This window comes from Poecile atricapillus, chromosome Z, assembly GCF_030490865.1.
Source record: "Poecile atricapillus isolate bPoeAtr1 chromosome Z, bPoeAtr1.hap1, whole genome shotgun sequence".
Taxonomy (NCBI): Eukaryota; Metazoa; Chordata; class Aves; order Passeriformes; family Paridae; genus Poecile; species Poecile atricapillus.
Window position 1 is genome coordinate 56,352,830 of NC_081289.1, and position 24,323 is coordinate 56,377,152.

Genomic DNA, 24,323 nt, shown 5'->3' on the forward strand with positions numbered 1-24,323 from the left:
CCTGCCTCCCTGTCCGGGCACGCTCGGCCACCGCCGGGACACCGTGCCCTTCGCGCCCCAGCCTCAGTGGAGAGCTGCCCCAGACGCCGGCGCAGGAGGGGAGGCAGGCAGGGCGCCGCGGGGCCGGGGCCGCTCCCACTGCCGGTCCCCCGCGCTGAGGGGGGCGGCGGGCGGGGCTGCGCGGGGCGGGCGCGGGCGGTGCCGCTCGCTCAGGCCCAGCCCCCCAGCGCAGCCCGGCTTGGCGGCGCCGGCCGCTCCCGCTCCCCCGGCCCGGGCTCTTTGTCGGCGCGTGCCGGTGGGGGTCGGCAGCGCCATGTCCTCCCCCAAGAATGGCTTCTACCGGCAGGAGATCACCAAGACCCTCTGGGAAGTGCGGGACCGCTACCGGGACCTGCAGCCGGTGGGGTCCGGTGCCTACGGAGCCGTGTGGTGAGCGGGGCGGCGGGGGGCAGCCCGGGGGCGAGCGGCGGCGGAGGCGGCCTCTGTCCCGGCCCGGGGGGTGCTGCCGGGCCCGGCCCTCTGGCGTGTTGCTCCCTGCCAACTTTTCCCGGTTGTTGTTCGGACCCGGGCTGGCCCCGCCCGGTGCCGTCGGCCCCTCGGAGGCAGAGGGGCGGCCAGGTGAACAGCGGGGCCGCCCCGGGCCGGGCTGTTCGCGTGTTCCGTCCCTGGAGCGAGCAGAGAGAGCCCGGAGCCCTGCTTCAGCCCTGCCGGGGAGCGCTGCCTGCGGCACCCCGGAACGGCAGCGTCCCTGAAGCTCGGGGGGTTGTAGCCCTTGGGGTGGGCCCCTTGGTTTGGCTCTGCATTGGTGGTGGGTTTGGGCGTTTTGTGGGTTTTTTTGTCTTATTTTTGGCTTGGGGATTTTTCTTTCTCCACTCCGCAGATGTTCGTCTTTAAAGCTTTTGATAATTGTCTACATTTCATCACAGAGTCTGGCAGGCTTTAAACGATCGAAATGAGATGGCTGCTGGCGGAGGTGCTTTGGGGAGGTGGTCTGCTCCCGTGGCACGGGCGGCTGCGGGCCGAGAGCCCGGCAGCACGGGGCAGGATGCAGCCGCTGCCCGGTGCTGGCCGGGTTTGCTGGGGTTTGCAGACTTGCTTCGGTCCTTGCTCACCAGACTTATTTTCCCTTAAAGCTCAGCCGTCGATGGAAGAAGTGGTACCAAAGTGGCCATTAAGAAATTGTACCGGCCGTTTCAGTCTGAACTCTTTGCCAAACGAGCTTACCGAGAGCTGCGTCTCCTGAAACACATGAAGCATGAAAACGTGAGTTGTTAGCTCAAATCCACAGCTTAGGCATTCTAAATCAAAGAAAATATGCATATTCGGACAAGGCAGATGTGTAGCTGAATGGAATAATGGAATCTTTCAGCCTGTTTTTTTATCTGCCTATCCTACAAACTTCAATTCACACAAACTAGAATATCCTGTGGGAAACACCACTTAATTTCCATGTAGGAAAGATTGGGTGGGGAACATTAGGACCACAGTACAATATGCTCAGTGCTAGTGAGAGGGATTAAAGACCAGAAATTACAGTCTCCATTACTATGTTCTGTGTGTTGTGGGAGAATACAGAGCACAAATCCATGGGTTTCAGGTGCCAGCATCATCTTTTCTTCTTTTTTTTCTTTCTTTTTTTTTTTTTTTTTATTCCCTTGCATGAAGATGCACATACACAAAGCATTTGAACCTTTCAGGCTGATAGTAATGGGAAAAGGGGAAGGTCCGCAAATTATTTAACAAATTCCTTTACTGTGAAGTAGAGAATAGGTAACAGAATTCTGAACATAATTCCCATGTAACATCAAAGAAGAACAGCTATAGAAAGAAGTACTGAAAGTATGATTGGGAGAGAGATTCATTATTCCAATACTGCTTAGGGGTTTCGGAAAAATAAAGAGGAAGTTTGTGCAAAAACAGTATTTATGGAGTGAAAGCATGGATTCCAACTGAGAAGAGTCCCAGGGTCACAGCAGTAGTTTTAAGTGCTGTTCATGAAGAATGTGTATGGGATAAAAAAACCTTATAGTTTGGAGGGAGTTGTTAACATTATGCATGAGAACATAGTTTAAAATGTTAGTTGATGTGGAAGATTAGAGCATACCTCCATTCAGAGGGCCTTCACAAAAAGCTGAGAGATCAAAAGTGAGGATGAGAGAAAGCGGTAATAACAATAACTAGTCATTGCCATTAAACATTATAATACTAATATTGTGAGTACAAACTAGGTTTGTTTGAGGAATAATCTGTGGGCTATCCTGACAGTCCAGAAGGAAAAAGAGCTTTTTGTAGGCTTAAGAAACCGTCTGCTTGTTTTAATCTAAAACTTTTAGTCTGATTACTTCAAAGTAACTGCCTTATAACCACTGCTGCATATGTTTAGGAGTTAATGTTTGCAGGAAACTTCTGTATATGGGCTTTAATACTCTCAGCATTTTCTTTACTGAACTTTTGGGAGCAGAGCAGCCCATGCAGTTGCCAAGCTCCTAACTGTGTCCAGAATTTTGAGATTATTTTTCTTCCACTTCCCAGAATAATCTGTTGGGTAGCATTTTCCACTCTTAGCAGGTTTTATGCAGTGTATGCCCTTTCAAATAATACCCTAGAACTCCACTGTGGGATCAATTAGTAATTAAAGAGTTCAGAAGAAAATGCTCACTGGGGAACCTAAGCACAATCTGTACAAGTTACAGATCAATATATATGAAGGAAGGGAATGATTTACAATCTTAGGAAACAGTGTGGGCCACAGAAAGAAGAGGTTTATGTACTAAGGAAAAGTTTTAGCATGAATTATGGCATTTACTTATTAGAGAACAAAGACGAAATAAATGATCCTGCAGGGATTGGAGGCAGAAACTGACTGTTCCACCCATCTGTGATGAGACTGACATGGCAGTACAGCCATCAAGACAATTCCTGTCTGCCACCCCAGCCTCACTCCCTTTTGTCTGTTGTGTTTGCCGTGGTGAATTAGAAGCAGCAGCAATGCCTTTTAGGATTTTCAGTTCATGAGCTGATCTCAAGGGTACTCCTTTAGCTGTTCTACCCATCCAAAATTAAACCAGAATGGCAGTATTGCTTCTCATTGTGATTTTCAGCCCGACCCTTTTGACCCACAGTCACTCTGTCAAAGAGCTTCTTTTTGCATGTCATAGAAACATAGAACCACAAAATGGCCTGCACTGAAAGGGATATGAAAGATCATCTAGTTCTAACCCTTCTGCTGTGGGCAGGGATAACTTTCACTAAACCAGGCTGCTCAGAACCCCATCCAACCTGACCTTGAACACTTCCAGGGATGGGGCAGCCACAACTTCTCTGGGCAGCCTGTTCCACTATCTCACCACCGTCACAGTAAAGACCTTCCTTCTGTTTATTTGATAGTTAAAATTACATCCAGTTCACTCTTCTGACCTGTTTTTGATTCAAAATTACTTCTGTAATCATGAGGAATTTGATATTGGCTTTTAAGGAAAGTGTGATGTTTTATTTTTTCACTATGATTACCTCTCAGTGGGCCATCTCTGCCCCTCGTAGCTTTCAGGGAATTTTTGTGTTAAGCATACAGCAATACATTATCACAGTTTATTTAACCTTATGCTGTATTCAGAATGATGGAAGAAATTATAATGGTCTGACACATTGTGTTAAAAATAGCAGCTCTGATCCTCCATTAAGATAGCAGAAGATACCATTAAACCTGTGTCTCAGTGATGCAATTCATCAGCATGTCAGTGAAGAAAAATGGAGGAAAATTAATGCTTAATACCCTAGATGACCTCCATTATACCCCCTTTGAGAAATACGGTCATCTTTTTATGTAGAAGGATTGTAGGATGACCAGAAATCCTGTAAAAGCAAATACAGGAGTTATTCTACTGAATTTTATTGGATTTGTATTTTACTTTGTAGGGAAGCTAGGTCACAGGTCAATTTGCTTGTGTATTCAGGCATTTTCAGGAGCTGACTGGTTGCTGGCATACCACCTTTCATTAGACCTTTGCTCTCTGTAAGGTCTCTCAAGTAAATGTAGTGAGGCATATTTCTATGTAGACCATGTATTGAGGAATGTTCCCATATAAACTGTGCAGACTTGATCACATGGGACTTCTCATCAGCCCTTGGCAAACAAATCCAAAGAAGTGTGGAGGGCCAAGGGACAGAGGCTGTGTGTGAGGAGGATGAGACTTGCCTGTTAAGAGATAAATTGGTCTTTAATGGCACTGGTATGATTTTTTTTTTTTTTTGGTAGGCCTTTTAATTTGAGAGGACACGGGATGTTTCCAGAACTCCATAAGCTGTTTCTTCTACTAAAGAAGCAGTCTAACCCAGATCAATTCCTAAGACATTGTCAGAAAGAAAAGTTTCTTTCCAGTGGGATATGCTGCTAGATCACTCTGCAGCTGTATAAATAGCTGGTATATGGAAGGGCATGGTATGGAAATGAGGAATAAACACAGTTAAGGCAAAATGAAGAAAGCACTTCTTGGAGTTGTTTTTCTCCTTCATATAATCATGCTAGTTTGTAGTATTCATCCTACTACAGCCTTAGCAGCTCTTGATTATTTCATTCACATCTGCTGAGTCTTGTACAGAGGAGCAGTCTTTTTACCTTCAGGAAATATTTTCCATTAGTGCTGCTTCTGTTCCATGTTTCTGTCCATTTTGAGTTCATTTGAAATGAGGACCTTTAAAATTTACCTACTATAGCTCTGGCTTAAAACCAAAAGCAGTGAAAATATGTCCAGCGTAACTTTGGCCCTGGCTTTAGCTCTCAAACATTTGCATAGCTCTACATTTGTGTATTCATCTGCAGTTAATGGAGATGTCTGTGTATGCAGAGTGAAACCCAGACAAGTAAGTGGAGGTGCAGAACCTCTAGTTTCTTTTGGCAAACAACTTGGATTTTCTTATACATTTGGACTGTAAGTGATACGTTGATACCCGCTTTGTTGAAACAAGTGCACAGTTGTTTGCAGTGGTCCAGCCCTGGTGCTCTCCTCACCTTCAATTTGTTTAGAGAAGTTTTCAAGCAGGAATGCAGAATGGCTGTCAAGGAGAGATGGCAGTGGTGAGAGGAAGAGAAGAGCAATGGCTCATGCTGATGGCTCGTGTCAGAACAGGGTGGGGTTTTTTTCAAAGTGTGGTGTTTGTACATAGGTATATGCCTATGTGTACATATAGGCACCCACGGGAATCCTGATGCAGTTCTACCAGTTAAAGTCTGTATGTGTTTCTGGTGTAAAATTTTGACAAATGCCCATTAAACATTTCTTGGGTCAGTTAATATTCTACAGATGTTTTCACTTCCTAGAAAGTCTGTATGTAAGAGGCCACTGTACCATTTGTTTAAAGGTACTCTATATTATGCTCTCATTCATTGCTCAGAGTGGAAATTATTCTCTGGTGTATTCCCACATCTGAAGACCAGTGTGTGTTTTGCATCATGAAAAGCATGTAGCATTTTCTTCCCCTTTGGAAGGAATTAGATATCCAGCAGACACCAAGTTATCTGTCTCTTTGCAGTTACATTTCTGAGGATTGTACACTTTTAGGTTGGCTGCTTTTTAATTCTGTTTTCTTTTTTATTTTGAAAAAATAAAAAGAGTGTCAACCAGGGGAAGAATTAGTTCCAGAGAAAATAGTTGGTCACACTATGTTCTTGCTTGAGAAAATCTTAAATCTGTCACCTTTTGCAGTTCTTCCAGCCTGACATGAGCAATGAAAAGCAACAGCATCTGCAGTGTACAAAATCAGACCAACAAGGGAGTTGTAGATGAGTGATGCCGTAATGGATGAGAGCGTGCTCACTATGTTAGAAGAGGTTTCCTGCAGCAAGTCCTTCAGGACTGCACCAAATAAAAATTCGCATTCTTTGGGTACATATATGCCACTGAAGTGCATATATTTCCTGTTTGGAAATGGCAGATCTCCTTATTGGTCCTTATGAAAGCAAAAACACAGTTATAACTGGACAGTTTATTGCTGTCAAAAATTTGTAAGGGAGAAACACTCCTGTCTGCTTTTCTGCAGGCTGAAAGCACATCTAGGGAGCTAACAGGACACTGTAGTAATTTAATTTTGGTACTCGAAAGTCAGTAAGTCAGCATAGTCATTTCTGCCTATTTTCCTAACTAGACTAATAGGTGCTTTATGTAGGCTGGGCTTCAGCTGGTAGCCATTTATTCACACTCAGCCTTGGGTACTGGTAAAGCAGACTGATGAGCTCATTCCATGAAATGGAAATACGAAAAGCAGCACTGAAACCCAAACTTTCTCTTTTGATTGCCATCCAAGCTAGAGATGAAGATGAGTCTGTCTGCAGGATTTGAATCTGTCCAGTGTTACATATGAATCCTTTGAAGGAAGAGTGTGGTGATGTTCATGGGTATGGCTTGTGAGTGCCAGTGTGCTGACTGGCAGGAGAAAAGGAGGTCTTGCAGGCATCCCTCATCTCTGTGAAGAAGAAAGGTGACTGTTGTCCAAGCCTTGGCATGAATAATAAAAATTTTAAAAAGATTGAGAGTTCTTAGTGTAATAAAAGGATGCAGGTGCCCATGATGAGAACAGCACAGGAACATGAAGTTAATCCTACAGAAAATTTAATGTGACATAATATGTAGTTCACCAAGGCTCTCTCTTAAGAAATGTGCTTCCATGTTTAGCCTGAGTGCTAAAGCCACTCAACTTCATTGTGTTTTCATGCATAATATCTTCAAGAGAAAGCAGCACTTACTGTATGAGAGATGTAACCTACATTACTTATTAATTTATACTAGATTCAGGTTTTTTCTTGATGTACTGCTGCATATATCAGAAACTGTCTTTTACAGTAATGTAATGCGTCAGTTCTTGAATAGAAGTAATCCAATACATCAAAGTGCAGGGGAGGGTAGAGGTAATGAACTATTCAGCATTGTGCTTTGCTGTTGGAATAGTGTTTGGAAAAGAGGTCATCTGAGAAAGGAAGGGCAGAAACCACCATACTGATGTGGACCTGTTATTTATTTGTTAACAACAGTAAAGTTGGTGAGTGTGGTCAGGGGACACACACAGTAGGGTTAAGAAAGGCTGGAGATGCTGATACCCAGCCCCTGCTGGCTTCAAAGTAAATATATTGGGTGAAAGCATACCTGTGGAAAACCAGTTAGACCAGTAGATGCATAGTTTTGTGGATTTGCACTTCAGCCAGATGGAGCATCTCTCTTATGAAGACAGACTGGGAGGGTTGAAGTTGTTCTACCTGGAGAAGGCTCTGGAGGGACCTTAGAGCAGCCTTCCAGTACACAAACAGGGCTACAAGAGAGCTGGAGAGGAACTTTCTACAAGCACACGTAGTGACAGGACAAGGGACAACAGTTTAAACTGAAAGACGGTAGATTTAGATTGCACATAAGGAAGAAATTCTTTACTGTGAGGGTTGTGAGGTACTGGCACAGATTGTTCAAAGAAGATGTGGATGCTTCATCCTTAGAAGTGTCCAAGGCTGAGCTGGATAGGGCTTTGGGCAGCCTGCTCTAGTGGAAAGTGTCTCTGCCAATGGTAGGGGATTAGAACTACAAGAGCTTAAAGGTCCCTTCCAACCCAAATCAATCTGTAGTTCTATGGAAGTGACACAGTATTACACCCTGTCCTTGAGATAAAATCTATTAGAGTACTTCAGTGCAGGCTGAAGAAATCCAGGTTATATTTAAGTCAAATGTACTGTAGATGTATTCTTTGTGGGCTTATTTATTTGAGACATTGCCTCTTGGCAGAGTTAATTGGGGTAAAATAAGGTGCTGAAAGGCAGCACTGCTGTTGATTTCCACAGATTTTTTCATTACCATTGCAGAGTGTATGGGGTTCATTCCTTAGCTGGGCTTCCTTATCTGCTGGTGTCAGTAATTGTGCTGGTTAACACCAAAAATATATTTATAGAAGGTTTCACAGATATCTCTGTTACATTTTATATAGGCAACACTATAAAAAAAAATTATTCTTTTCATTGTTTATGGCTTTTATTTTAGTGCTGGAACATCAAAAAGTTCCTTACAAATAATTGAGAGGTTTCAAACAGAAACAGGATTTTCCATCATATTGTAGGGGAGGGAGTTGACTACACTTTGTCCATTTCTTTCCCTTTTCCTGAACAATTAGCTGGAGTTGTATCTTCTTAGAGGATTTATTTTGTCCCATATTTCCTTGTGCTTAATATTGCTGCAAAAATCTCTGGCCTAAATGGAAATATGAATGACTCTGCTTCAGCACAGGAAAATAATCCTAGCCACAATTATTAAATAAAGATCACTGAGGAAAAGGAAATTAGTCCTTCACTTTTATTTTAAAATTGATTAATTATTAGTATGCCTTATTATTTTGGATACCAAGATGGATTTCAGGACTTTCAGAAAACTTAGTTTGTAAAGCAAGAAAGTATTGTGAAATCCTTAGGATATTTCAAGAGTTTCCCAGTTCATTATTTAAAATTCCCTTCTTTGGGAGCTGAGCATTTGTCTTGGTGGCTTCATTCACTGTAGAGGATTTGCAGCAATGATAGGTTTGTCTCCATAAGTTTTCAGCCTTACCTCAGCAATAATGAGCATCAGGCAGCATTAAGTAAGTACCAGGAGCTCTGTTTACTTCAATAGATGTGTGTTAGAATGTTAGTGAACTTCATTAGTGAGTTTTGGGGTTGGTATGTTCTACATGGAAACATATTCTTCATGCTCCTGTGTTTCACTGGGGTGCCTGATAATGCCTTGGTGTACAGATGCATATAATAGAGCAGCCACACTATTTGATCCTCCTCTGTGTCCCTTCTTATTGTGGTGTCCCACTGTCTTTGAATGCCATCACATTCAGATGTGATGGAGTTTATTTTCTTCTGGTTCTTGCCTAGGTATATGAGGGCATGGAAATACCTGCTCAAGGAGAACAAGTAAGACTTTTGAGAAAGTGGGGGTTGGTAAGGAAGGATGCATATTAAATAAGATTACTGCTAAAATGTTAACTTCCTTCTTCATATATGTACATCTGAGGAGAGCATAAAACTTCTGTGGCTCTGTATGCTCTGTGCCTCTGTTTGTGTACACACACTGCCTTAGGAAATGCCTGTAGAGCTGTGTTATACTCCACTTTTGCGGAGTATATCTTTGTAATCCTGTCCTCCTTTCTCTCACTACCTCCACAGAGAAAAGGAAAACCTAATGTAAAACTGACATAAAAAAGAAAATTCTTACTGTAATGTTAACGCTAGAGGTATTACGTCAAATAATAACCATATCCTCTGTGGGTTTAATTATTGTTTTATAGTACTTATTTTTCTTTAATTAGTTTCATATAACCATCCCAGGTAAATATTAGTAGTGACTTTTTTGAAAGGTATATGTGGCTACAAAGAAAGGGAGTTGTGATTTTCTGCCTTCATTTTTATTAGTTTTTCTATCTTCTTCATCATTATGACATTCTGATAATATCCAGACTAACCAGAGTAGTCTGCCCTTAATGTGGAAAGACTAAAAATATGTGCATTGAGGATTTCATTGTGGTTGGGGATTTAAAGCTTTAAATAATTTGTCTTTTTCTTGCATTTCCCCCCTCCATTTCTGCTCATGCTTCTCTTTAGTTTCACTTTTTTTTTAAAAGATAACTGATTTGGATGAGTTCTTGATGTACAATCTAATGTCTGTATGGCCACAAAGATGGGGTTCAACAAGGTTATAAAGCTTATTAGTCTTTTAGCTTGCTTCTAGCAAAGTCCTGCACAGCCTCATGTTGCTAATAACAGCAAAGTTGTGGGTTCAATCCCCCTCCAGGCCATTCACACAAGAGTTGTACTTGATGATCTATATGATCCAGCTCAAAATATTTTGTGATTCTGTGACATAGCAGAGTGCACTTGGGAAACACTACAAGCACTCTTGAGGCTTGGGAGTCTTCCTCTGATGAGACAGAAATGGTCATGAGTTAGCGGCAGGGGTAGAAAAGAAACTCAGAAAAGAAACAGCTCAAAGCCTGTGTTATTTAGGCACTGCCTGTGTTAAGCAGCATCTAAACTAAAATTTGGCTTTAGATCATTCCAGCTACTTATTTTTGAGCATTGAGTTCTGTATATTTAATTTTCTGGTGTTCAATGGGCTTGAAAGAAGCATTGGTATTTAGTGTAATGCACCCAGTCAGTTTGTGTAGTTCTCCCAAAAACTATACTAATAGGAAAAGCTGTGGTGGAAAATCCATTTTACAAGATTATTATTTCTTTGTTCAGTGATAGAATGCTTTTGTTTGACAAAAAAAAAGCTCTTTGGAGAACCTAAGGTATAAGTCATAGTAAATCATATAAAGTCCTTGCTAATTTTCTCTCAATAAAAAGTTTAGTTCTTCTTTGGACTTCCAAGAAGCTATTGTAGTCTATATACCTAAATTACCCTGTTACTGAAATTAGAAGATATTTAAAGTGCACTTCATTGATAATCATCAGACTGAGCTAGGTGGAGAGCACTTAAAAGTGCTTCATATTATAAACTGATTTTTCTGGTTTATTTTCAACACTTCAGTAGTTAAAGTGATAAAACACTGTCTCCCCTTACATAAAATGGTTAGCCTCTGAACTTGTAGTTCCAGTAGATACTTACATTTTTTTATCACAGGGTAAAGCTGCCATCTGACTTATAAAATCTAACACAGCAAATCCTGGCACTACTTTAGGTATTCTTTCTGCCATGTTTATGCCTGTAGCTAATGTCTTACTATATTTTGGGTTATATTTTTTCACTTACTAGGTAATTTAGGCTTTATTGTGCCAAATCAGCCATTAATTTTATTTTTTTCTTTTTTTTAAGGTCATTGGAATTTTGGATGTATTCACACCAGATGTAACACTGGAAAAGTTTAATGACTTGTAAGTTCCAAGTTATTTGTTTTTTGGAGCAGAACATTGTTGCTTTGCTTTTTTAAATAGAGAATTTCAAAATTGTTGCTTCATGGACTTTCTTTTTCTGAGTTTCATCTTAATATGACTCTTACGTGCAACTTTGGTGGGCTGGAGTTTCAGATTGTCATTTGAACCAGTTTACTGTCTTGCAAGGTGTGTATTTCTTTCAGCCCTTAGTAAATGGCAATTTAGTGAATTCCCTAATCCACCATACAAATACTGATTTCTTACCCTAAGGCCCAGTTTGCTCAAATGGTAGGACGATTCTTAACCCAGTCAGGTAGGCTGAAAGTTACCCCTACTACATGGTATATCTCAATGGGACCCATCCAAATTCAAGGATCAGTTCAAAAGTGCTGGTACTGCTGAATTTTTTAGTGTTTGCCTGCATTGTGGTCTGTTGTGCCCTGTGACTGTTTCCCCAGTCAGTGGTCCAAACAGCACCTGATACAGGTTGTTTCTACCTCATCTCCCTGACCTTCTGGTAGCATCTCTTACACAAGATGCTTAACATGTCTGCTGATTGTATTTACTGCTACAATTCTGGTGATTAGAGTTGCTAGAGAAAGAATGCTCAGAAATCCTTTTGGGCTTGATGTAGGTTTCCTGTGTTAGTAGAACTGTTCTGGATTTTATCTAGTGTATCTATGTTTCCTAAACAAGCTTGTGTATTTATATGTTAACAAAGAAAGCTGTCTGACAGAAAAATTTAGAAAATGAAATATGGGAAACATGGACCATATGTTCATATTGATCACTGAGCCAAAAGGAATGTTGTCCGTATTGTCTATTGTGCTAGTATTTTATACAGCATATGTAATAGAATGCACATGTATATGATGAGCATTGAAGCACTGTCTTTTAAATGAGACCCTAAAATCATCCTCCAGATTTTGCTAGTCTAATGAGGTGGTTGTGACTATGAGATCATTGTCTTGCATGAGTGTGTTGGTTTTCTGTGTAGCTGTCTTTGATATATCATGAGGCTTTTGGTCAGTTTCTTTCAAACTAGTTCTGATAACTAGCAAATTTCCATAATCCGTGACAAAACTGGGCAGTACCTCTTTAGCACAATTAGATAAAAACAGATGGGCTTGGAGGGTAGGAGAATGATGTTGATAGAATTGTTTGGTAAATGGAATGATCCATAATTTAATACTGTAATTGAACTATAATATACAATTGTTTAAATTTACATGACAAAGTTAATCAAGTTAATCTGTATAGTTTTCTTTCCTTGTTTTGTTTTGTTTTGTTTTAAGCTACCTCGTCATGCCATTTATGGGAACAGACTTGAGTAAGATAATGAAGCATGAGAAATTAACTGAAGACCGAATCCAGTTCCTGGTATATCAGATGTTGAAAGGCTTAAAGGTTTGCCAGTTCTACTACTATTTTGATTTCACAGCCTTTATTTCCTAGTAAACAGTTATGGAGAGCTATAAGTACTTGTAATTTAGTAGCAGGATAAAATTTATCTCACCTAGTATAGTAAAAAATATGTATTAAATCTAAATCATTATAAGTGCTATAATTCCTATTTTACAAATGCAGGAACTAAAATCAGGTAAACTAAAGCCAGGTTTGGGGGAAATTTGTTTAAGCTGGAGAAAATTCACCTCTAATCTGGACTTTGAATGTGGAGTTACAATTTCAGTTTTATGATTAGTTCCCTAGTCACAAAGCCAGGTCTTATTAAATGTTGTCTCAAGGCCTGCATAAGTGGAGTGGTCTGTTTAAGTTGCAGGTAACTGTCTGGGAAGAAGGTTTCCAGGAGAGGCATGCTATTCACCAGGGATGAAAAACATAATTTGTGCTAGCTTTACAGGCAAGCAATATGTGAACTGTAAATAATTAGCTTAGGTTGAGTGTAATGGAAAGGATGAATAATTAATTTAATTCCAGTGAAATGGCTTAGAAACATAGTTTGGTCCTAGTGACATAAACTATATGACAGAGGCCAGCAGAGCAGAACTTGCGGCCCCAAAGGTTGACACTGAAGTGTGTTGGATAAATGTGGAAGACAAATGGAGCAACTGTGTATGGTTGACATACATGGGAGGAAAACGAGCAGGAATTTATGAGGATGTATTGGGCAGGTTCATGGTAAGGTTTGTTTGTTACTGAAGCCTGCAGGAGTGGCTTCTGTGAGAGGACACCAGGAACTGCCTCCGTGTTGGACAAAGTTCCAGCTGGCTCCAAGGCAGACCCACTGCAGGCTAAAACTGAGCCCATCAGCAGTATTCATGGCATGTCCGTGGTAATAGATTGAAGGAGGGGTAAAAAAATGCTGTCAAGTGGCTGTGAGAGGGGAGTGAGAATATATGAAGCAGTGCTGCAGGCACCAAGGTCAGTGAGGACAGAGGGGGAGAAAATGCTACAGGTGCTGGAGTAGAGATTCCCAGCAGGTCATGAGGACCATGGTGGCGCAGATTGATCCTCTGCAACCCATGAAGGAACACGACAGAGTAACTATTCACGCAGCAGCCATGGAGGACCCCATGCTGGGGCCCAGGGATGTGGCCTAAATGAAGCTGCATCCCACAGAAAGTCAGGCTGAAGCAGGCCCCTGGGAGGTTTTGTGGAAAGACCTGTGGCCCATGGGGGACCCACACTGCAGCAGTCCACTCCTGAAGGACTGCATCCTGTGTAAAGAACACATGCTGAAAGAGTTAATGAAGGACTGTCTCCTGTGGGAGGGACATAAAAATAAAAGCAGTTACATGGCAACCAGCTACCAGCAGGAATTCTGAGATAGTAACTGTGATAGATCTTCCGTAAGAAGTGGTTTACCTGAATAGTTTCTTACCCCATGTTTTTGAAAGTACAACTGTACTTACTCAAAATTACCAGCAGAAAATAAAATATTATTCAGCTACTAGGCTGTTTTGTCACTTCTTACTACACAGCAAACTCTGGAGAACAGTCTTTACTGTATCTCTTCCATTAAATTTTGGATTCTCATCCAACCATTTCAGTCCATACCTAGCTGGAAATATTTTTAAGAAATAGGAATGGTCCGGTGTTTGAGGCACATTCTTGTAGCCTTCAAATCTTGTAGATTTCCTGTGCTGGGAAATGTGTTAAGCTGAAAGCAGTGTTGCTAGCATGCAGACAAAAAAGAAAATGAGTCAGTAATTTGTTTATTCTTTTACAGATATCAGTAAATTAGCTGTTTAAGAAAGGGTTAGCCAAGTTTTGCTTGAAAATCTTGTACTTTTTAAGGTCTGCTGTATCAGGGTTAAAGACAACCCATCTGTGTTTACTTGGATTGCTTTTTTGGCGGGGCATGGGCAACAAACATACACTTTAGCTGGCATTCAGTAGAGGCATTATAAGGGAAAAATGCTTGCAGCACCTGGGAAAGGGGAGTATGCCATTGTAGATCTTTGTGGTAAAACTCAGCTTCTCAAGCTTAGCCTCTCATTTGTATGATGACTTTGTTGTTAACCTTTCAACTTCGATGGAGTCTATTCTGAGGAGGTTCTTTTTGTGTTAAAGATGTAACCTGCAATATGCATTTGTCCTTTGCAGAGTGCATAAGAACTTTATGGTATCTGTATTTATGTCTGGTCAAAGGCAAGAAGGCTGTTCATCATTTTTGTCACATTGCACATTCTACTGTAAAAACCTGTTTACATGTGACAGTTAAACGCATGTAGGAAAAACTCTGCATGACTGATGTACTGTGAAGGGATAAGGGAGGTTTTTGCTAAGCCCCCAGTTGTTTCATGCAGGCTTCATGTCTACATTCTGTCTGTAGGCTGGTTCTGGACTGATTGTATACAATGGGCTTAACAGCCTCGCTTTTAAAAAACCTGTATGAATTGAGGTCAAGACTGAGTTCATGAGGATTTGTATCAATTCTTCAGGCTTTGCTCTGCAAGTCGGTACAGTTCTTTTTTGTCAGTTCTTAACATTTTACTGTCTTTTTACTACAGAGAATGAAATACTCATTTTCTTTCTTTGGTGAGCCTTGTAATTTATCAGAATTCAATGTGATGTGCCACCCCTTAAAAACAATGACGTGGCTCTCCTTTGTTTCCTAGTCGAGCCTTAGTCTGGCATTAAATTTTACTTAAGTGCGAGCTTGCATCTTGGAAGGGCTTTCATAATTTTTTTTTGTTCTTGTTTGACAAAAAAGCTCTGTATTTTCTTAAGAGTACAGAAGGCAAGCTAAACACAAATGTCTGTATATGTAGGTGGAAAGAGACTGGAGCTTTCAGTCTTGGGTCCCTGTTCTGCAGGAATGCCAGCTGGGCTCTTGTTCATAGAGGTCTGGGGGAGGTGGCTGTCAGTCCTGTCTCTTTATTCATAGTGCATAGAGAAGGGGCAGACAGCTCTTGAGCCATACAAACACCTGTTCAAGCTTCTTTTGCCATAGTTGTGGTAAGATGTACCTACTCTAGTTCTCTCATTTTCTCATCTCTATTTACTGTCTTTTGTTCACGTTTATGCTGGATTTTTTTTCTGCTTCTCTGCTTTCCCTTCCCCCTCTGACTCATTTCCTCTTCAGTTTTTACTTCCCTGTCAAGATGCTTTTCATTTTCATTTTGCATGTTGCCTAGAACACATTCTCCTCAATCTTTGCTAATTCCCTTTTGATTAGCTTTTTATTTTGTGTAGAGATTACATATAAAGAAAAGAATGCTTAAAATTTAGATGATTGTTGTATGACTTCTTAGCATGATCTGAAGCTTGCATTCCAGGATTTATGTGTGCTACCAGGAATCATCTTTCAGATGGAGCACAGGAGCTCTCTGTGCTCCAAGGCACTTCAGTTGTGTTAACTGGGTTCTTGAATCAAATATGGTTCAGGTGAAGTGGTGAAAACACTGTGAAGGATATGCCTACTCTGTTGTGAATTGTTTTGCCATGTTGAGAATGACAAATCTGTCAATAGATGGATAATTTAATGAGTAGAACAAGTAAGAACAGGATCCCATTTCAGGAGGCTATTGAACAGAAATGGAAAACTTTCTGAATGAAGACTGGCATAGTTCCAGTGTTGCTACCTGCCAGGAGATTATGAAATGCAGTTAAAAAAATACTGCTGTTGTTAAAGGAATACTGCAGTGCAGCCTCAGTATTTCATTTTACAGAAAGGCTGATGTGTGCATTACCATCAGGAATAACTGTAGTTTCACATAATCTCAGCAGTGTTATGTTAAGAGGAGCATTAAGAAAACATAGAGCTTTCCCCAAAGTGTTAACATGATTTTGGTGCTGTGAGCACTCATAAAACCTTCAGTGGGGTGAGAATTCCAGCAAAACCATACTCTTGTCCTCAAACAGCTGAGATTTACTTAAATTGAAACTGTGAAGGGTACAGACCTTTTAATTCCTGTTTCTACATTCCACATTCTGAAGTGCCGAATGACTGGGTCTGCCAGCTATTTCTTTTCTGTGTACAGTCTTAGCAGCAAAAACCGACTATAGAATATTTTAAGCATCTGTTCTGAAAAATCAAGAGGCTTCAGTTAGAAGAAACTGCAATAATTTAGAATGCAAGTAGACACTGTGATATCCTTGATCAAGATAGCTATGATAGAGGACATATTCTTCTAAATTTATTGGAAGTTTAGCTATTTACAGTTACATTTCTGGCTTGGGTTTTGTTTTTTTTTCCTAAAGTGCATATGGTCTTCACATACAATTGACAAACTTCCTCCTCCTCCTCCCATCCCAATTCACTTTGTGCACATCCATGACAGAACATTTTCTAGTTTTTTGTTTGCTGTAGTGGTTTTACAGCCAACATTCTGTGAAGCAGCCATGTGCCCTCAATGTCTCATGTCAGCCCCAGGAAATCCGGTGCAGGGCTTTGGTATTTCCTACAGGTGATGTTAAACCTTTCCCAATCTGCAAGTAAGCTGCAGCAGGATCTACTGCAGATGTCAAGACAGGCCTGGGCTCTGGCACAGCAGTCAGTAGTGTGACCGTGCAGCAGCAGGGTTCTGCCACAGCCTTTGGCTGGACTGGTAAAGTTGTAGGCACAGGGTTAAAGGAATTGAGGGCTTTTTCTCCCCTCTCTCTTTTCAGAACCTTTGAGACCACATCTGATGTGGCCAGTCAGGTGTAAGAGAGAACTGTCAGAGAATTTTTCAGTCACTGCTTTAGAAACTTGGCACCTTAAATGCAGATCTTGTGCTGCTTAGGTTGTATGGGTTTTGTTTTAAGTTCAGAAATTTAAGTCTGAAAGGCACATTGGTTCTGTCTGAAGAAGTTGGTTTTTGTTCTGTAGCTTTGCTTTCTTTGTCTTGGAGTTTCTCATCAGTTGGATTATGAGGACCCCTTTGCAGAGGGATAGTTGCATTTGTGAGGTTAATGGTGCATCCTGACAGCTGCTGGGGAAGATGGTCATTGCTGTGGCTGATTTGCAATTATCCTGCAAAGCTCCTTTCTACTGTGCATTTCTCTGACCTTATGCTGACTATTCCTGGTTGGTCTTCTCTGGCTCTGCCAGCTAGTTCCGAGTGGCTCTGTTGCCACTTGTCCTATTCTTCAGGATGGAATAAAATTAAAGTTCTTCAGGTGAAGCTGGAGAATTTACATTTTATTCATCTTTTCTCAAGTGTTTTTGTTTAAAAGCTTTATTGTTCTCGTGTTTCTTAGTATCACTAGTACGGTCTGTGGGAGTCTCAGATCAGTTCCCCACACCTGAAGGGACTAGCACATCCCAGGCTGCTTTTATAAACCATGTCCTCAGTTCAGAACAACTTTCTGCATTTCGATCCTTGCAAGACATGCATAGATCTGAACTAGTTACTGGAAGTTCCCTTTTGACTGTGATGAAAATAGTCTCTCCTAGGGTTTCATTCATTCAGCTGGTGAGAGAAACTGCATACCTCAGTGGGGAGCATTTGGTGAGTCATGGTTCCAAACATCTGTATTTTATCAGGTGTCATCCCAAAAGAACTAGTCCTGGGCATTCAGTTTGTTGGTTTGGCTTTTTTGAGCCCTTAAATAGGTCACTGAATGGGTGATGTAAATATTCAAATAAAGAGAATGTCTTTGAACTTGACTTTCCATTGAGGAAATACTGAAGCATGTAGCAAGAATTCTCAGATAAGACCTTGACTGGCCTTCATCCCAGTGTTAATGGTCTCTTGAAAGCCAGTGCTGCAGAAGCATATGAATCTAAACTATGATGGCACACCAGAGACCCCTATTACAGGAGAGCATTTCTGATACATAAAATAGCATGTTTCATTCTGATAAATAAATAAATATCGTACTCAAACTGATTTAGTGGTTTCTCATTATTAGGGGAGGGAAAGGGCAAAATACTAGTATAATTATCTGTACATTAAAACCATAGCTAAAGGGATCTTCTGTGCAATAAATAAAAAATTTCTAATTTCAGTTTACTTTAGCACTGTGAAAAACTATTTTCTCTTCTACCCCAAGCAACTTTTAAATTCAGAACCTCAACTAAAAAATACTTTCTCTTTTTACAGTATATCCACTCATCAGGCATAATTCACAGGGTAAGTGGCAAAACATGAAAGATATTTATATTTTGTTAATATGAGTGATGTTTGTGTTAAAGCATACTTATAAATATGCCTGAAATTCTGTTCATAGGTTTTCTCAGTCGGTGCTTTTGATTTCTTCTTCAATGGGAGCAAAAAGTGGCATGGCTATGTCAGTGTAAGCTGTCCACTCAAGTTGCACTGAATACAGTTTATATTTAGAGTTCCTAGTTTTCTTTGTAAGGTTGAGTTGTAAGTCTCCACAAGAACAAATAGTGTCTAAATTGAGATGGATAAGAGTTTTTTCTGGTTTTTTTTCTTTGTTGTTGTTGTTTGAGGATTTTTTGTTTGTTTTGGTTTTTTTAATGAAGATTAAACTTTTAAAAACAGTGTTTTTCTTTAAACCTTATATTAGTGTTCAGAGTTTTGGAGGAGCAATAGAAACGGAAAAAAATTGTCCAAAATTATAGAGACTTAACTTAAATTTTTTTCTGAGAGAAATGAAGCATTTGTTTCATTTTGATTCCCTTCTCTATATAAAGTTCACTTAAAATCACTTCTGCACTGTGAAGAAGGAGTTCTGAATGATGCCTTTGTGGTACTAAGCAGCATATCTTCCCCCAAAACTGCATTAGAATAGTAAAAATTGTCCATTTTTAAAGAGTATCAGGAGAACCATAGAAAATGTACATTGTATAGTAGATTTAAGCTGGACATGGCAACTACACAAACTGACAAAATAATGTAACATGTTTTTATTTTTGCAACTTCTGGGATCATGGTCTAAACTTACCATTGCTTAGATTTCTTCTAAGGTCTCTCTTGATGACCCTTAAGCTTCTTGGTTACATTATGGCTTTTTGCACCAAACTGTTTCTCTCCAAGGCCCCTCTGATCTTAAAAAAACTCTGTATAAAACAGGTGGATCCCTGTTAAAAAGTTCAGAAAGAAGGTACTTCTAAAGATCTTCTGCTAAAGTGTATCAAACAAAGGTTTGAAAAACCTGAAGGAAAATGTATTTCTAATTATAAATGTCTGAGTCACTGATTTTGCAATATCATCTTAGTCTTTGCCAATACTCTTCCCTTTGCTAAACTTTACAACTGTGGAAGATCATTAGAAATCTCTAAGGTGGCTTAAGAAACTTAAGGAAATTTTTTTTTCATTTTGCAGCTGTATTGATTTTCTTAGGAAATTGATTTTCCACAGAAGAAAGCTTTATATATAATATATATATATATATAGGGTTTTATATAAAATCTTGTTTGATTCCTTCAGTACTCCTTCTAAGTCTGTCAGAGTAAACAACCTTTATAATGCCTATTTTGATATGCAACATGTACAGTCCAGAACTATATATGTGAATTGTTAACCTTGTGGTGTTAGTATTAAATGCAACAAATTTATGTCCAAAGCCCTGTCATAGAAAAATTAGTGAATTCCTTCACTGGCAAGTACTTTCCTGACTTCTAGCAGAAAAAAAAAAAAAAAAAAAAAAATTCTTGGTGGGAAAATATACTGGAAAAAAGCCAAATACATGCAAGTTTACATCCTTGATTGTGTTATTTACTATGACATCATTTTACCTGTTGCTGTTCAGAGCAGTTACATAAAAACTATCAAACTAGAAAGACAGAAAGACATCAAAAAAGTGTATTTTATTGTCTTGCAGTAAAATAATAAAAAAAACCCATTCATTTAAAATGTGATTGCAGGATCTAAAGCCTGGAAACTTGGCAGTAAATGAAGACTGTGAATTGAAGGTAAAGTATGTTTGTTTGAAAAAGCAGATGGGTTAGAAGACAGAAGACAACAGGTGCAGCAGCTGTGGACATGCTATGCTGGCTGGTTTCAGTGTTGGGCCAGGCTTTTTGCTCTTGAATCACAATTGGCCTGCATGTCCTCACAAAACAACATGGAATTTGAATGGGGGTTTTTGTGTCCTGATGTGTAAGGACACATCAGATCTTATAGCCAAGGTTTCATCTGTAAAAGAGACATAAGAGTTTATGGGAGTGATTCAGTTATGTGAGAATTTCAGCTTTGAATAAATAGAAAAAGTCTAATTCTATAAGCTGGGAGATACAGGAGATCAAAGGTTATGAAGGACACCCTTAATTGAATAAAATAAAAGGTGATGCAAAGCACTACAAAAGTGTTTTTTAGCATGCAGCTTGCAAACTATATACTTGCATGTAGCCATTGTAATACAAATTTTGATCTTTGGATACTGACCTGAATGTTCCAGGGTCCTGTGATTTTAGAGTTTTCTTGTCTAACACAAAAAGACATTGACTTTTCCTGGCTTGTAGGTGGACAAATGGTGAGTGGATCCCAGGGTGATGGGAAAAGAGAAGAGAGCCTAGAAAAAACAGTTCTGTATGGTTGTCTTCCCCCACACCACCAGATGTACAGTTATATTTTGAGATGCAGACCAGGTGTCTCCTGATCTGTATCTACTTAACACGTTTTTTTTTTTTTTGCACACTCTCAAAGTCAGTTTATGCAGGCACAGGATCACGCTGCCAGGGATAGTGCAACCATTTCCCCCATGTCTGTGCAGTCAGCAGCTTCCCTTACAGCAGCTCCAGATGATGAGACTGTAAGCAAGTTGGAACAATTCCTTGAATGGGTAATTAATTAGCTATCATTTTTTTCACTATGAGCTTTCTGATGCTCATTTTTTCCTCATCTGATGCTCTCAACTCCTACATAAGTATCAGAAAAGTGACAGTGAAGGATGTATGAGGGGAAGTCACTGCCTTTTCTGTAGCCTTAAAGTTACTTTTGTTAGTTACTGAAGCAATTTAGGAAAATTAAGTTTGCTGAGTCAAGGGAGACCTATCCTTGAGGAGCTGGAGGAAATTGGATCATTCTTTCATAATTCACAAATTATAAAAAGGATTTTCAAATGTGTTCTGAAAATTGCTGTGGAAGTTCCAGCTGAAAAGTTGAAGTTGTGTGAGACATAAAAGTTTTAAATGAAGATAGTTGTTGAAATGTTAATATTAAGTACAAACAGGAGACACTTGTTCTTGAGCTTAATGAAATGTAAATGAGAATAAGTAATGAAGTTAAAGCGTAATACACAAGAATTCTTTCTGCCATTTTCTGCTTCTACAGATCTACAAAACCAAATTATATTTTTGTTTTCAACTCTGTGTGTCAGAAGCCTTGGTAGATAAAATGCCTAAAAGAATGTGACAGAATAGACTGTATCACTTCTGGCTTTGACCTGTTATATAATTTTTTTTCTTTTTCTTCCACTCTTCCTGCTGTCTTACTGGGAAAATAGAATGTGTGCTGAATATGTACAATAAAAGCCATAAAGGTGTACTTTGCCACTACAAAAATTTTGACTCTAGTAAATCTTCAGTACCCAAAGAATCAGCCACAATCAAGTGCATTTAATTGGTATGAATAAAAAAAATTTCTCCCTTGCATTCTATTCCTGTTTTTAAATTGATTGGTAATGAACAGTTATAGGGAAAACATGGAAATTATATTTCCAGTATGGCAATAAAGATAAGCCATGATATTTTGTAGTCTTGATTTGTGAATGAAAATATACTTTTCCTTTTTGTTAAGGCATCATTTCTGCCAAGGAATGATGAAACTATCCTGAAGTGCTTTAGAATGCTTAATTGCAGAGTGCATTACAAAAACATGACTCTTGGTGTAGGAATGCTCAGGTGTCCCTATTAAAACCCCTGCCCTATCAATAAACATATGAAGCTGGATTCACATGACAAACTGGCTGTTCATGCAAAGCTTCATATTTAGCTGTCTCTGTGTGACCATTATTTATCTTCAGTAGAACTTGACTTACCCACACCTCCCATTTCTTGATAGAAGCATGAACTTTCCAATAAATACAAACCAATTGTTCCAGGAGTGTAATTTTCTCGCTGTTCTCTGCATCTTTTGATGGTCCATACAGGTGGGCCTTCTTAAGTCAAATTTTAAAGAAGTTGAGAAAAGGCTATAACATTAATTTTTAATCTTGCTGCTGTACACATTGCTATATCTAGACAAAAATATCTAGATAATCTAGAGAATCTTAGAAATACACTGAGTTGTGCATAGCGCTTCAAAAAAATTGCATGGATCTTGCATTTCATGCAAAAGGTTTCTCTGTAGTTGATGCTGGAGGTTGGAGAAGACTTGATGGGACTAAATGATGGTAAATCCCTACTCTTGTTCCCAGTTTTCAGTGTGACCTACTGAAAGTCTTCCCTTGTATGAGTTACTCATAAAGTAGAAATAACAATACCTTCTTAATTCAGAGTATTGTTGGAACACACTCTTGAATAGTTATGCCATCTGGGATGTGAGAGCAATGGACACTGAAGTGGGTGCTGTTCTTTTAGCTGCAACTTGATACAATGGTGATTCTGTGGTCAGGAAATTTTTTGCATTAAATGTGTAAAAGTAAATATTTTTAATTAAAAAGTGGATAATTTATTATTTTCTTTACTGGTCTTACAGCTTTTGATGGTGCCGTAGAAGTATGTAACTGGAAAAGACGTTATTCAATTATCTGTGCTACCTCTGTCTTGATTTTTAGAATGAGAACAAGACATTTCAATGAGAAAAAATACAAAAATAAACTAATCTCTGCAGATTGCTCCAGTTTTGTTTTTTTTCCCTACAGTTGTCAAGAACTGGATGAACTAGATAACAAGCTGTCTGATCTGAATGTGCCTTGTGCTTCCACTACAGATCCTGGATTTTGGATTGGCAAGACATACAGACAGTGAGATGACAGGCTATGTGGTTACAAGGTGGTATAGAGCCCCAGAGGTCATACTTAATTGGATGCATTATACTCAGACAGGTCAGTGTTCCTTCAGAAGTATCTTAACTGAGCTAAAGCATTCACTGAATTAGAAGATGCATAAACAAGACTTTGTTTCTGAAATGAATAAGAAATTGGAGGTAGAAATGACAATATAATTATGCAACATTTCCTTGTAGATAAATTGCAGGTAATTATGTGGAGGTGAGTTTGGGGTTTTTTTATATATGTTTTCTGAGAATACAGGAAGTGCCAAGGTGATTAGAAAAAAAATATTTTAATTATACAGACATGACAGTCTTGTGACATGGTCTCAAGACAGGGTCTCTGTTCTTGTGTTTCTGTAAAGGTGTGCTGATTTTAATTTGAACAGGCAGGGGAAAATGGCAAATTAAGGGAATTTAAATAATACTAAGATAACCATAGAAGTTTTTGAAAGCATTGAAAATTTATGTCCTATGAGCCTGATACTGAGAAACTCATTCCGTATGTCATGAGATCATCTCCAGTTTGCTCATTAAAAAGTCTGTTGGTTTTACCTGTGCTGTTCATCATACTTGGCAAGGCACACGTTTATTTTATGACAGGCTATAAAGATAATTTTTTTATTTATTTAAAATATGTTTTAAATTAAACTTTATGCACACTTAAACAGACAAGTTAATGTGCCTCTTGGTCTTTTTCTCAGTTGACATCTGGTCTGTGGGCTGTATAATGGCTGAGATGATAACAGGGAGACCACTGTTCAAGGGAAATGATCGTATCCTTCAGTGAATTTATGATACTGATGCAGGAAAATTGAGAGGTTATGTGATACAGTAAGTCTGCTCAAAAACTGATGAGTATAAATTGAAATTAATAGTAAAATTGCTTGCAGCTTTCTCATTAAATCATTATTTCATATCTGTGCCACTTTTTGCATACCTGCCAATTAAATCTTGTATTAGTGATTTTTTTTCAATAGAGGTGATCTTTGAATTACACCTCAAATCATCAAGTAAAAGGCTTTGTGATAGTAGAAAAGTCTTTTTTTTTTTCCTAATATGTGCAATATATGTGTTGATTATTTAGATACTCTAATTTTTTTGGACTGATTTTTGTCCAAACAATGCAGAACAGGTCTGATAATATTAGA

The 24,323-nt window shown here is 39.3% G+C and overlaps 1 protein-coding gene across 1 annotated transcript in view; it reads left to right on the top strand.

The window, feature by feature from the left end:
* Positions 1–214: 214 nt before the first annotated feature.
* The window catches only part of LOC131573703 (mitogen-activated protein kinase 12-like), a 29,385-nt gene continuing 5,276 nt past the window's right edge, over positions 215–24,323 (top strand). The window contains exons 1-8 of the mRNA XM_058827904.1: positions 215–429; positions 1,134–1,263; positions 10,824–10,882; positions 12,178–12,289; positions 18,376–18,405; positions 20,106–20,153; positions 23,113–23,227; positions 23,877–23,948. Of these exons, the coding sequence (XP_058683887.1) occupies positions 314–429; positions 1,134–1,263; positions 10,824–10,882; positions 12,178–12,289; positions 18,376–18,405; positions 20,106–20,153; positions 23,113–23,227; positions 23,877–23,948 (682 nt within the window). The 5' untranslated portion in view covers positions 215–313. The remainder of the gene's footprint in view (positions 430–1,133; positions 1,264–10,823; positions 10,883–12,177; positions 12,290–18,375; positions 18,406–20,105; positions 20,154–23,112; positions 23,228–23,876; positions 23,949–24,323) is intronic.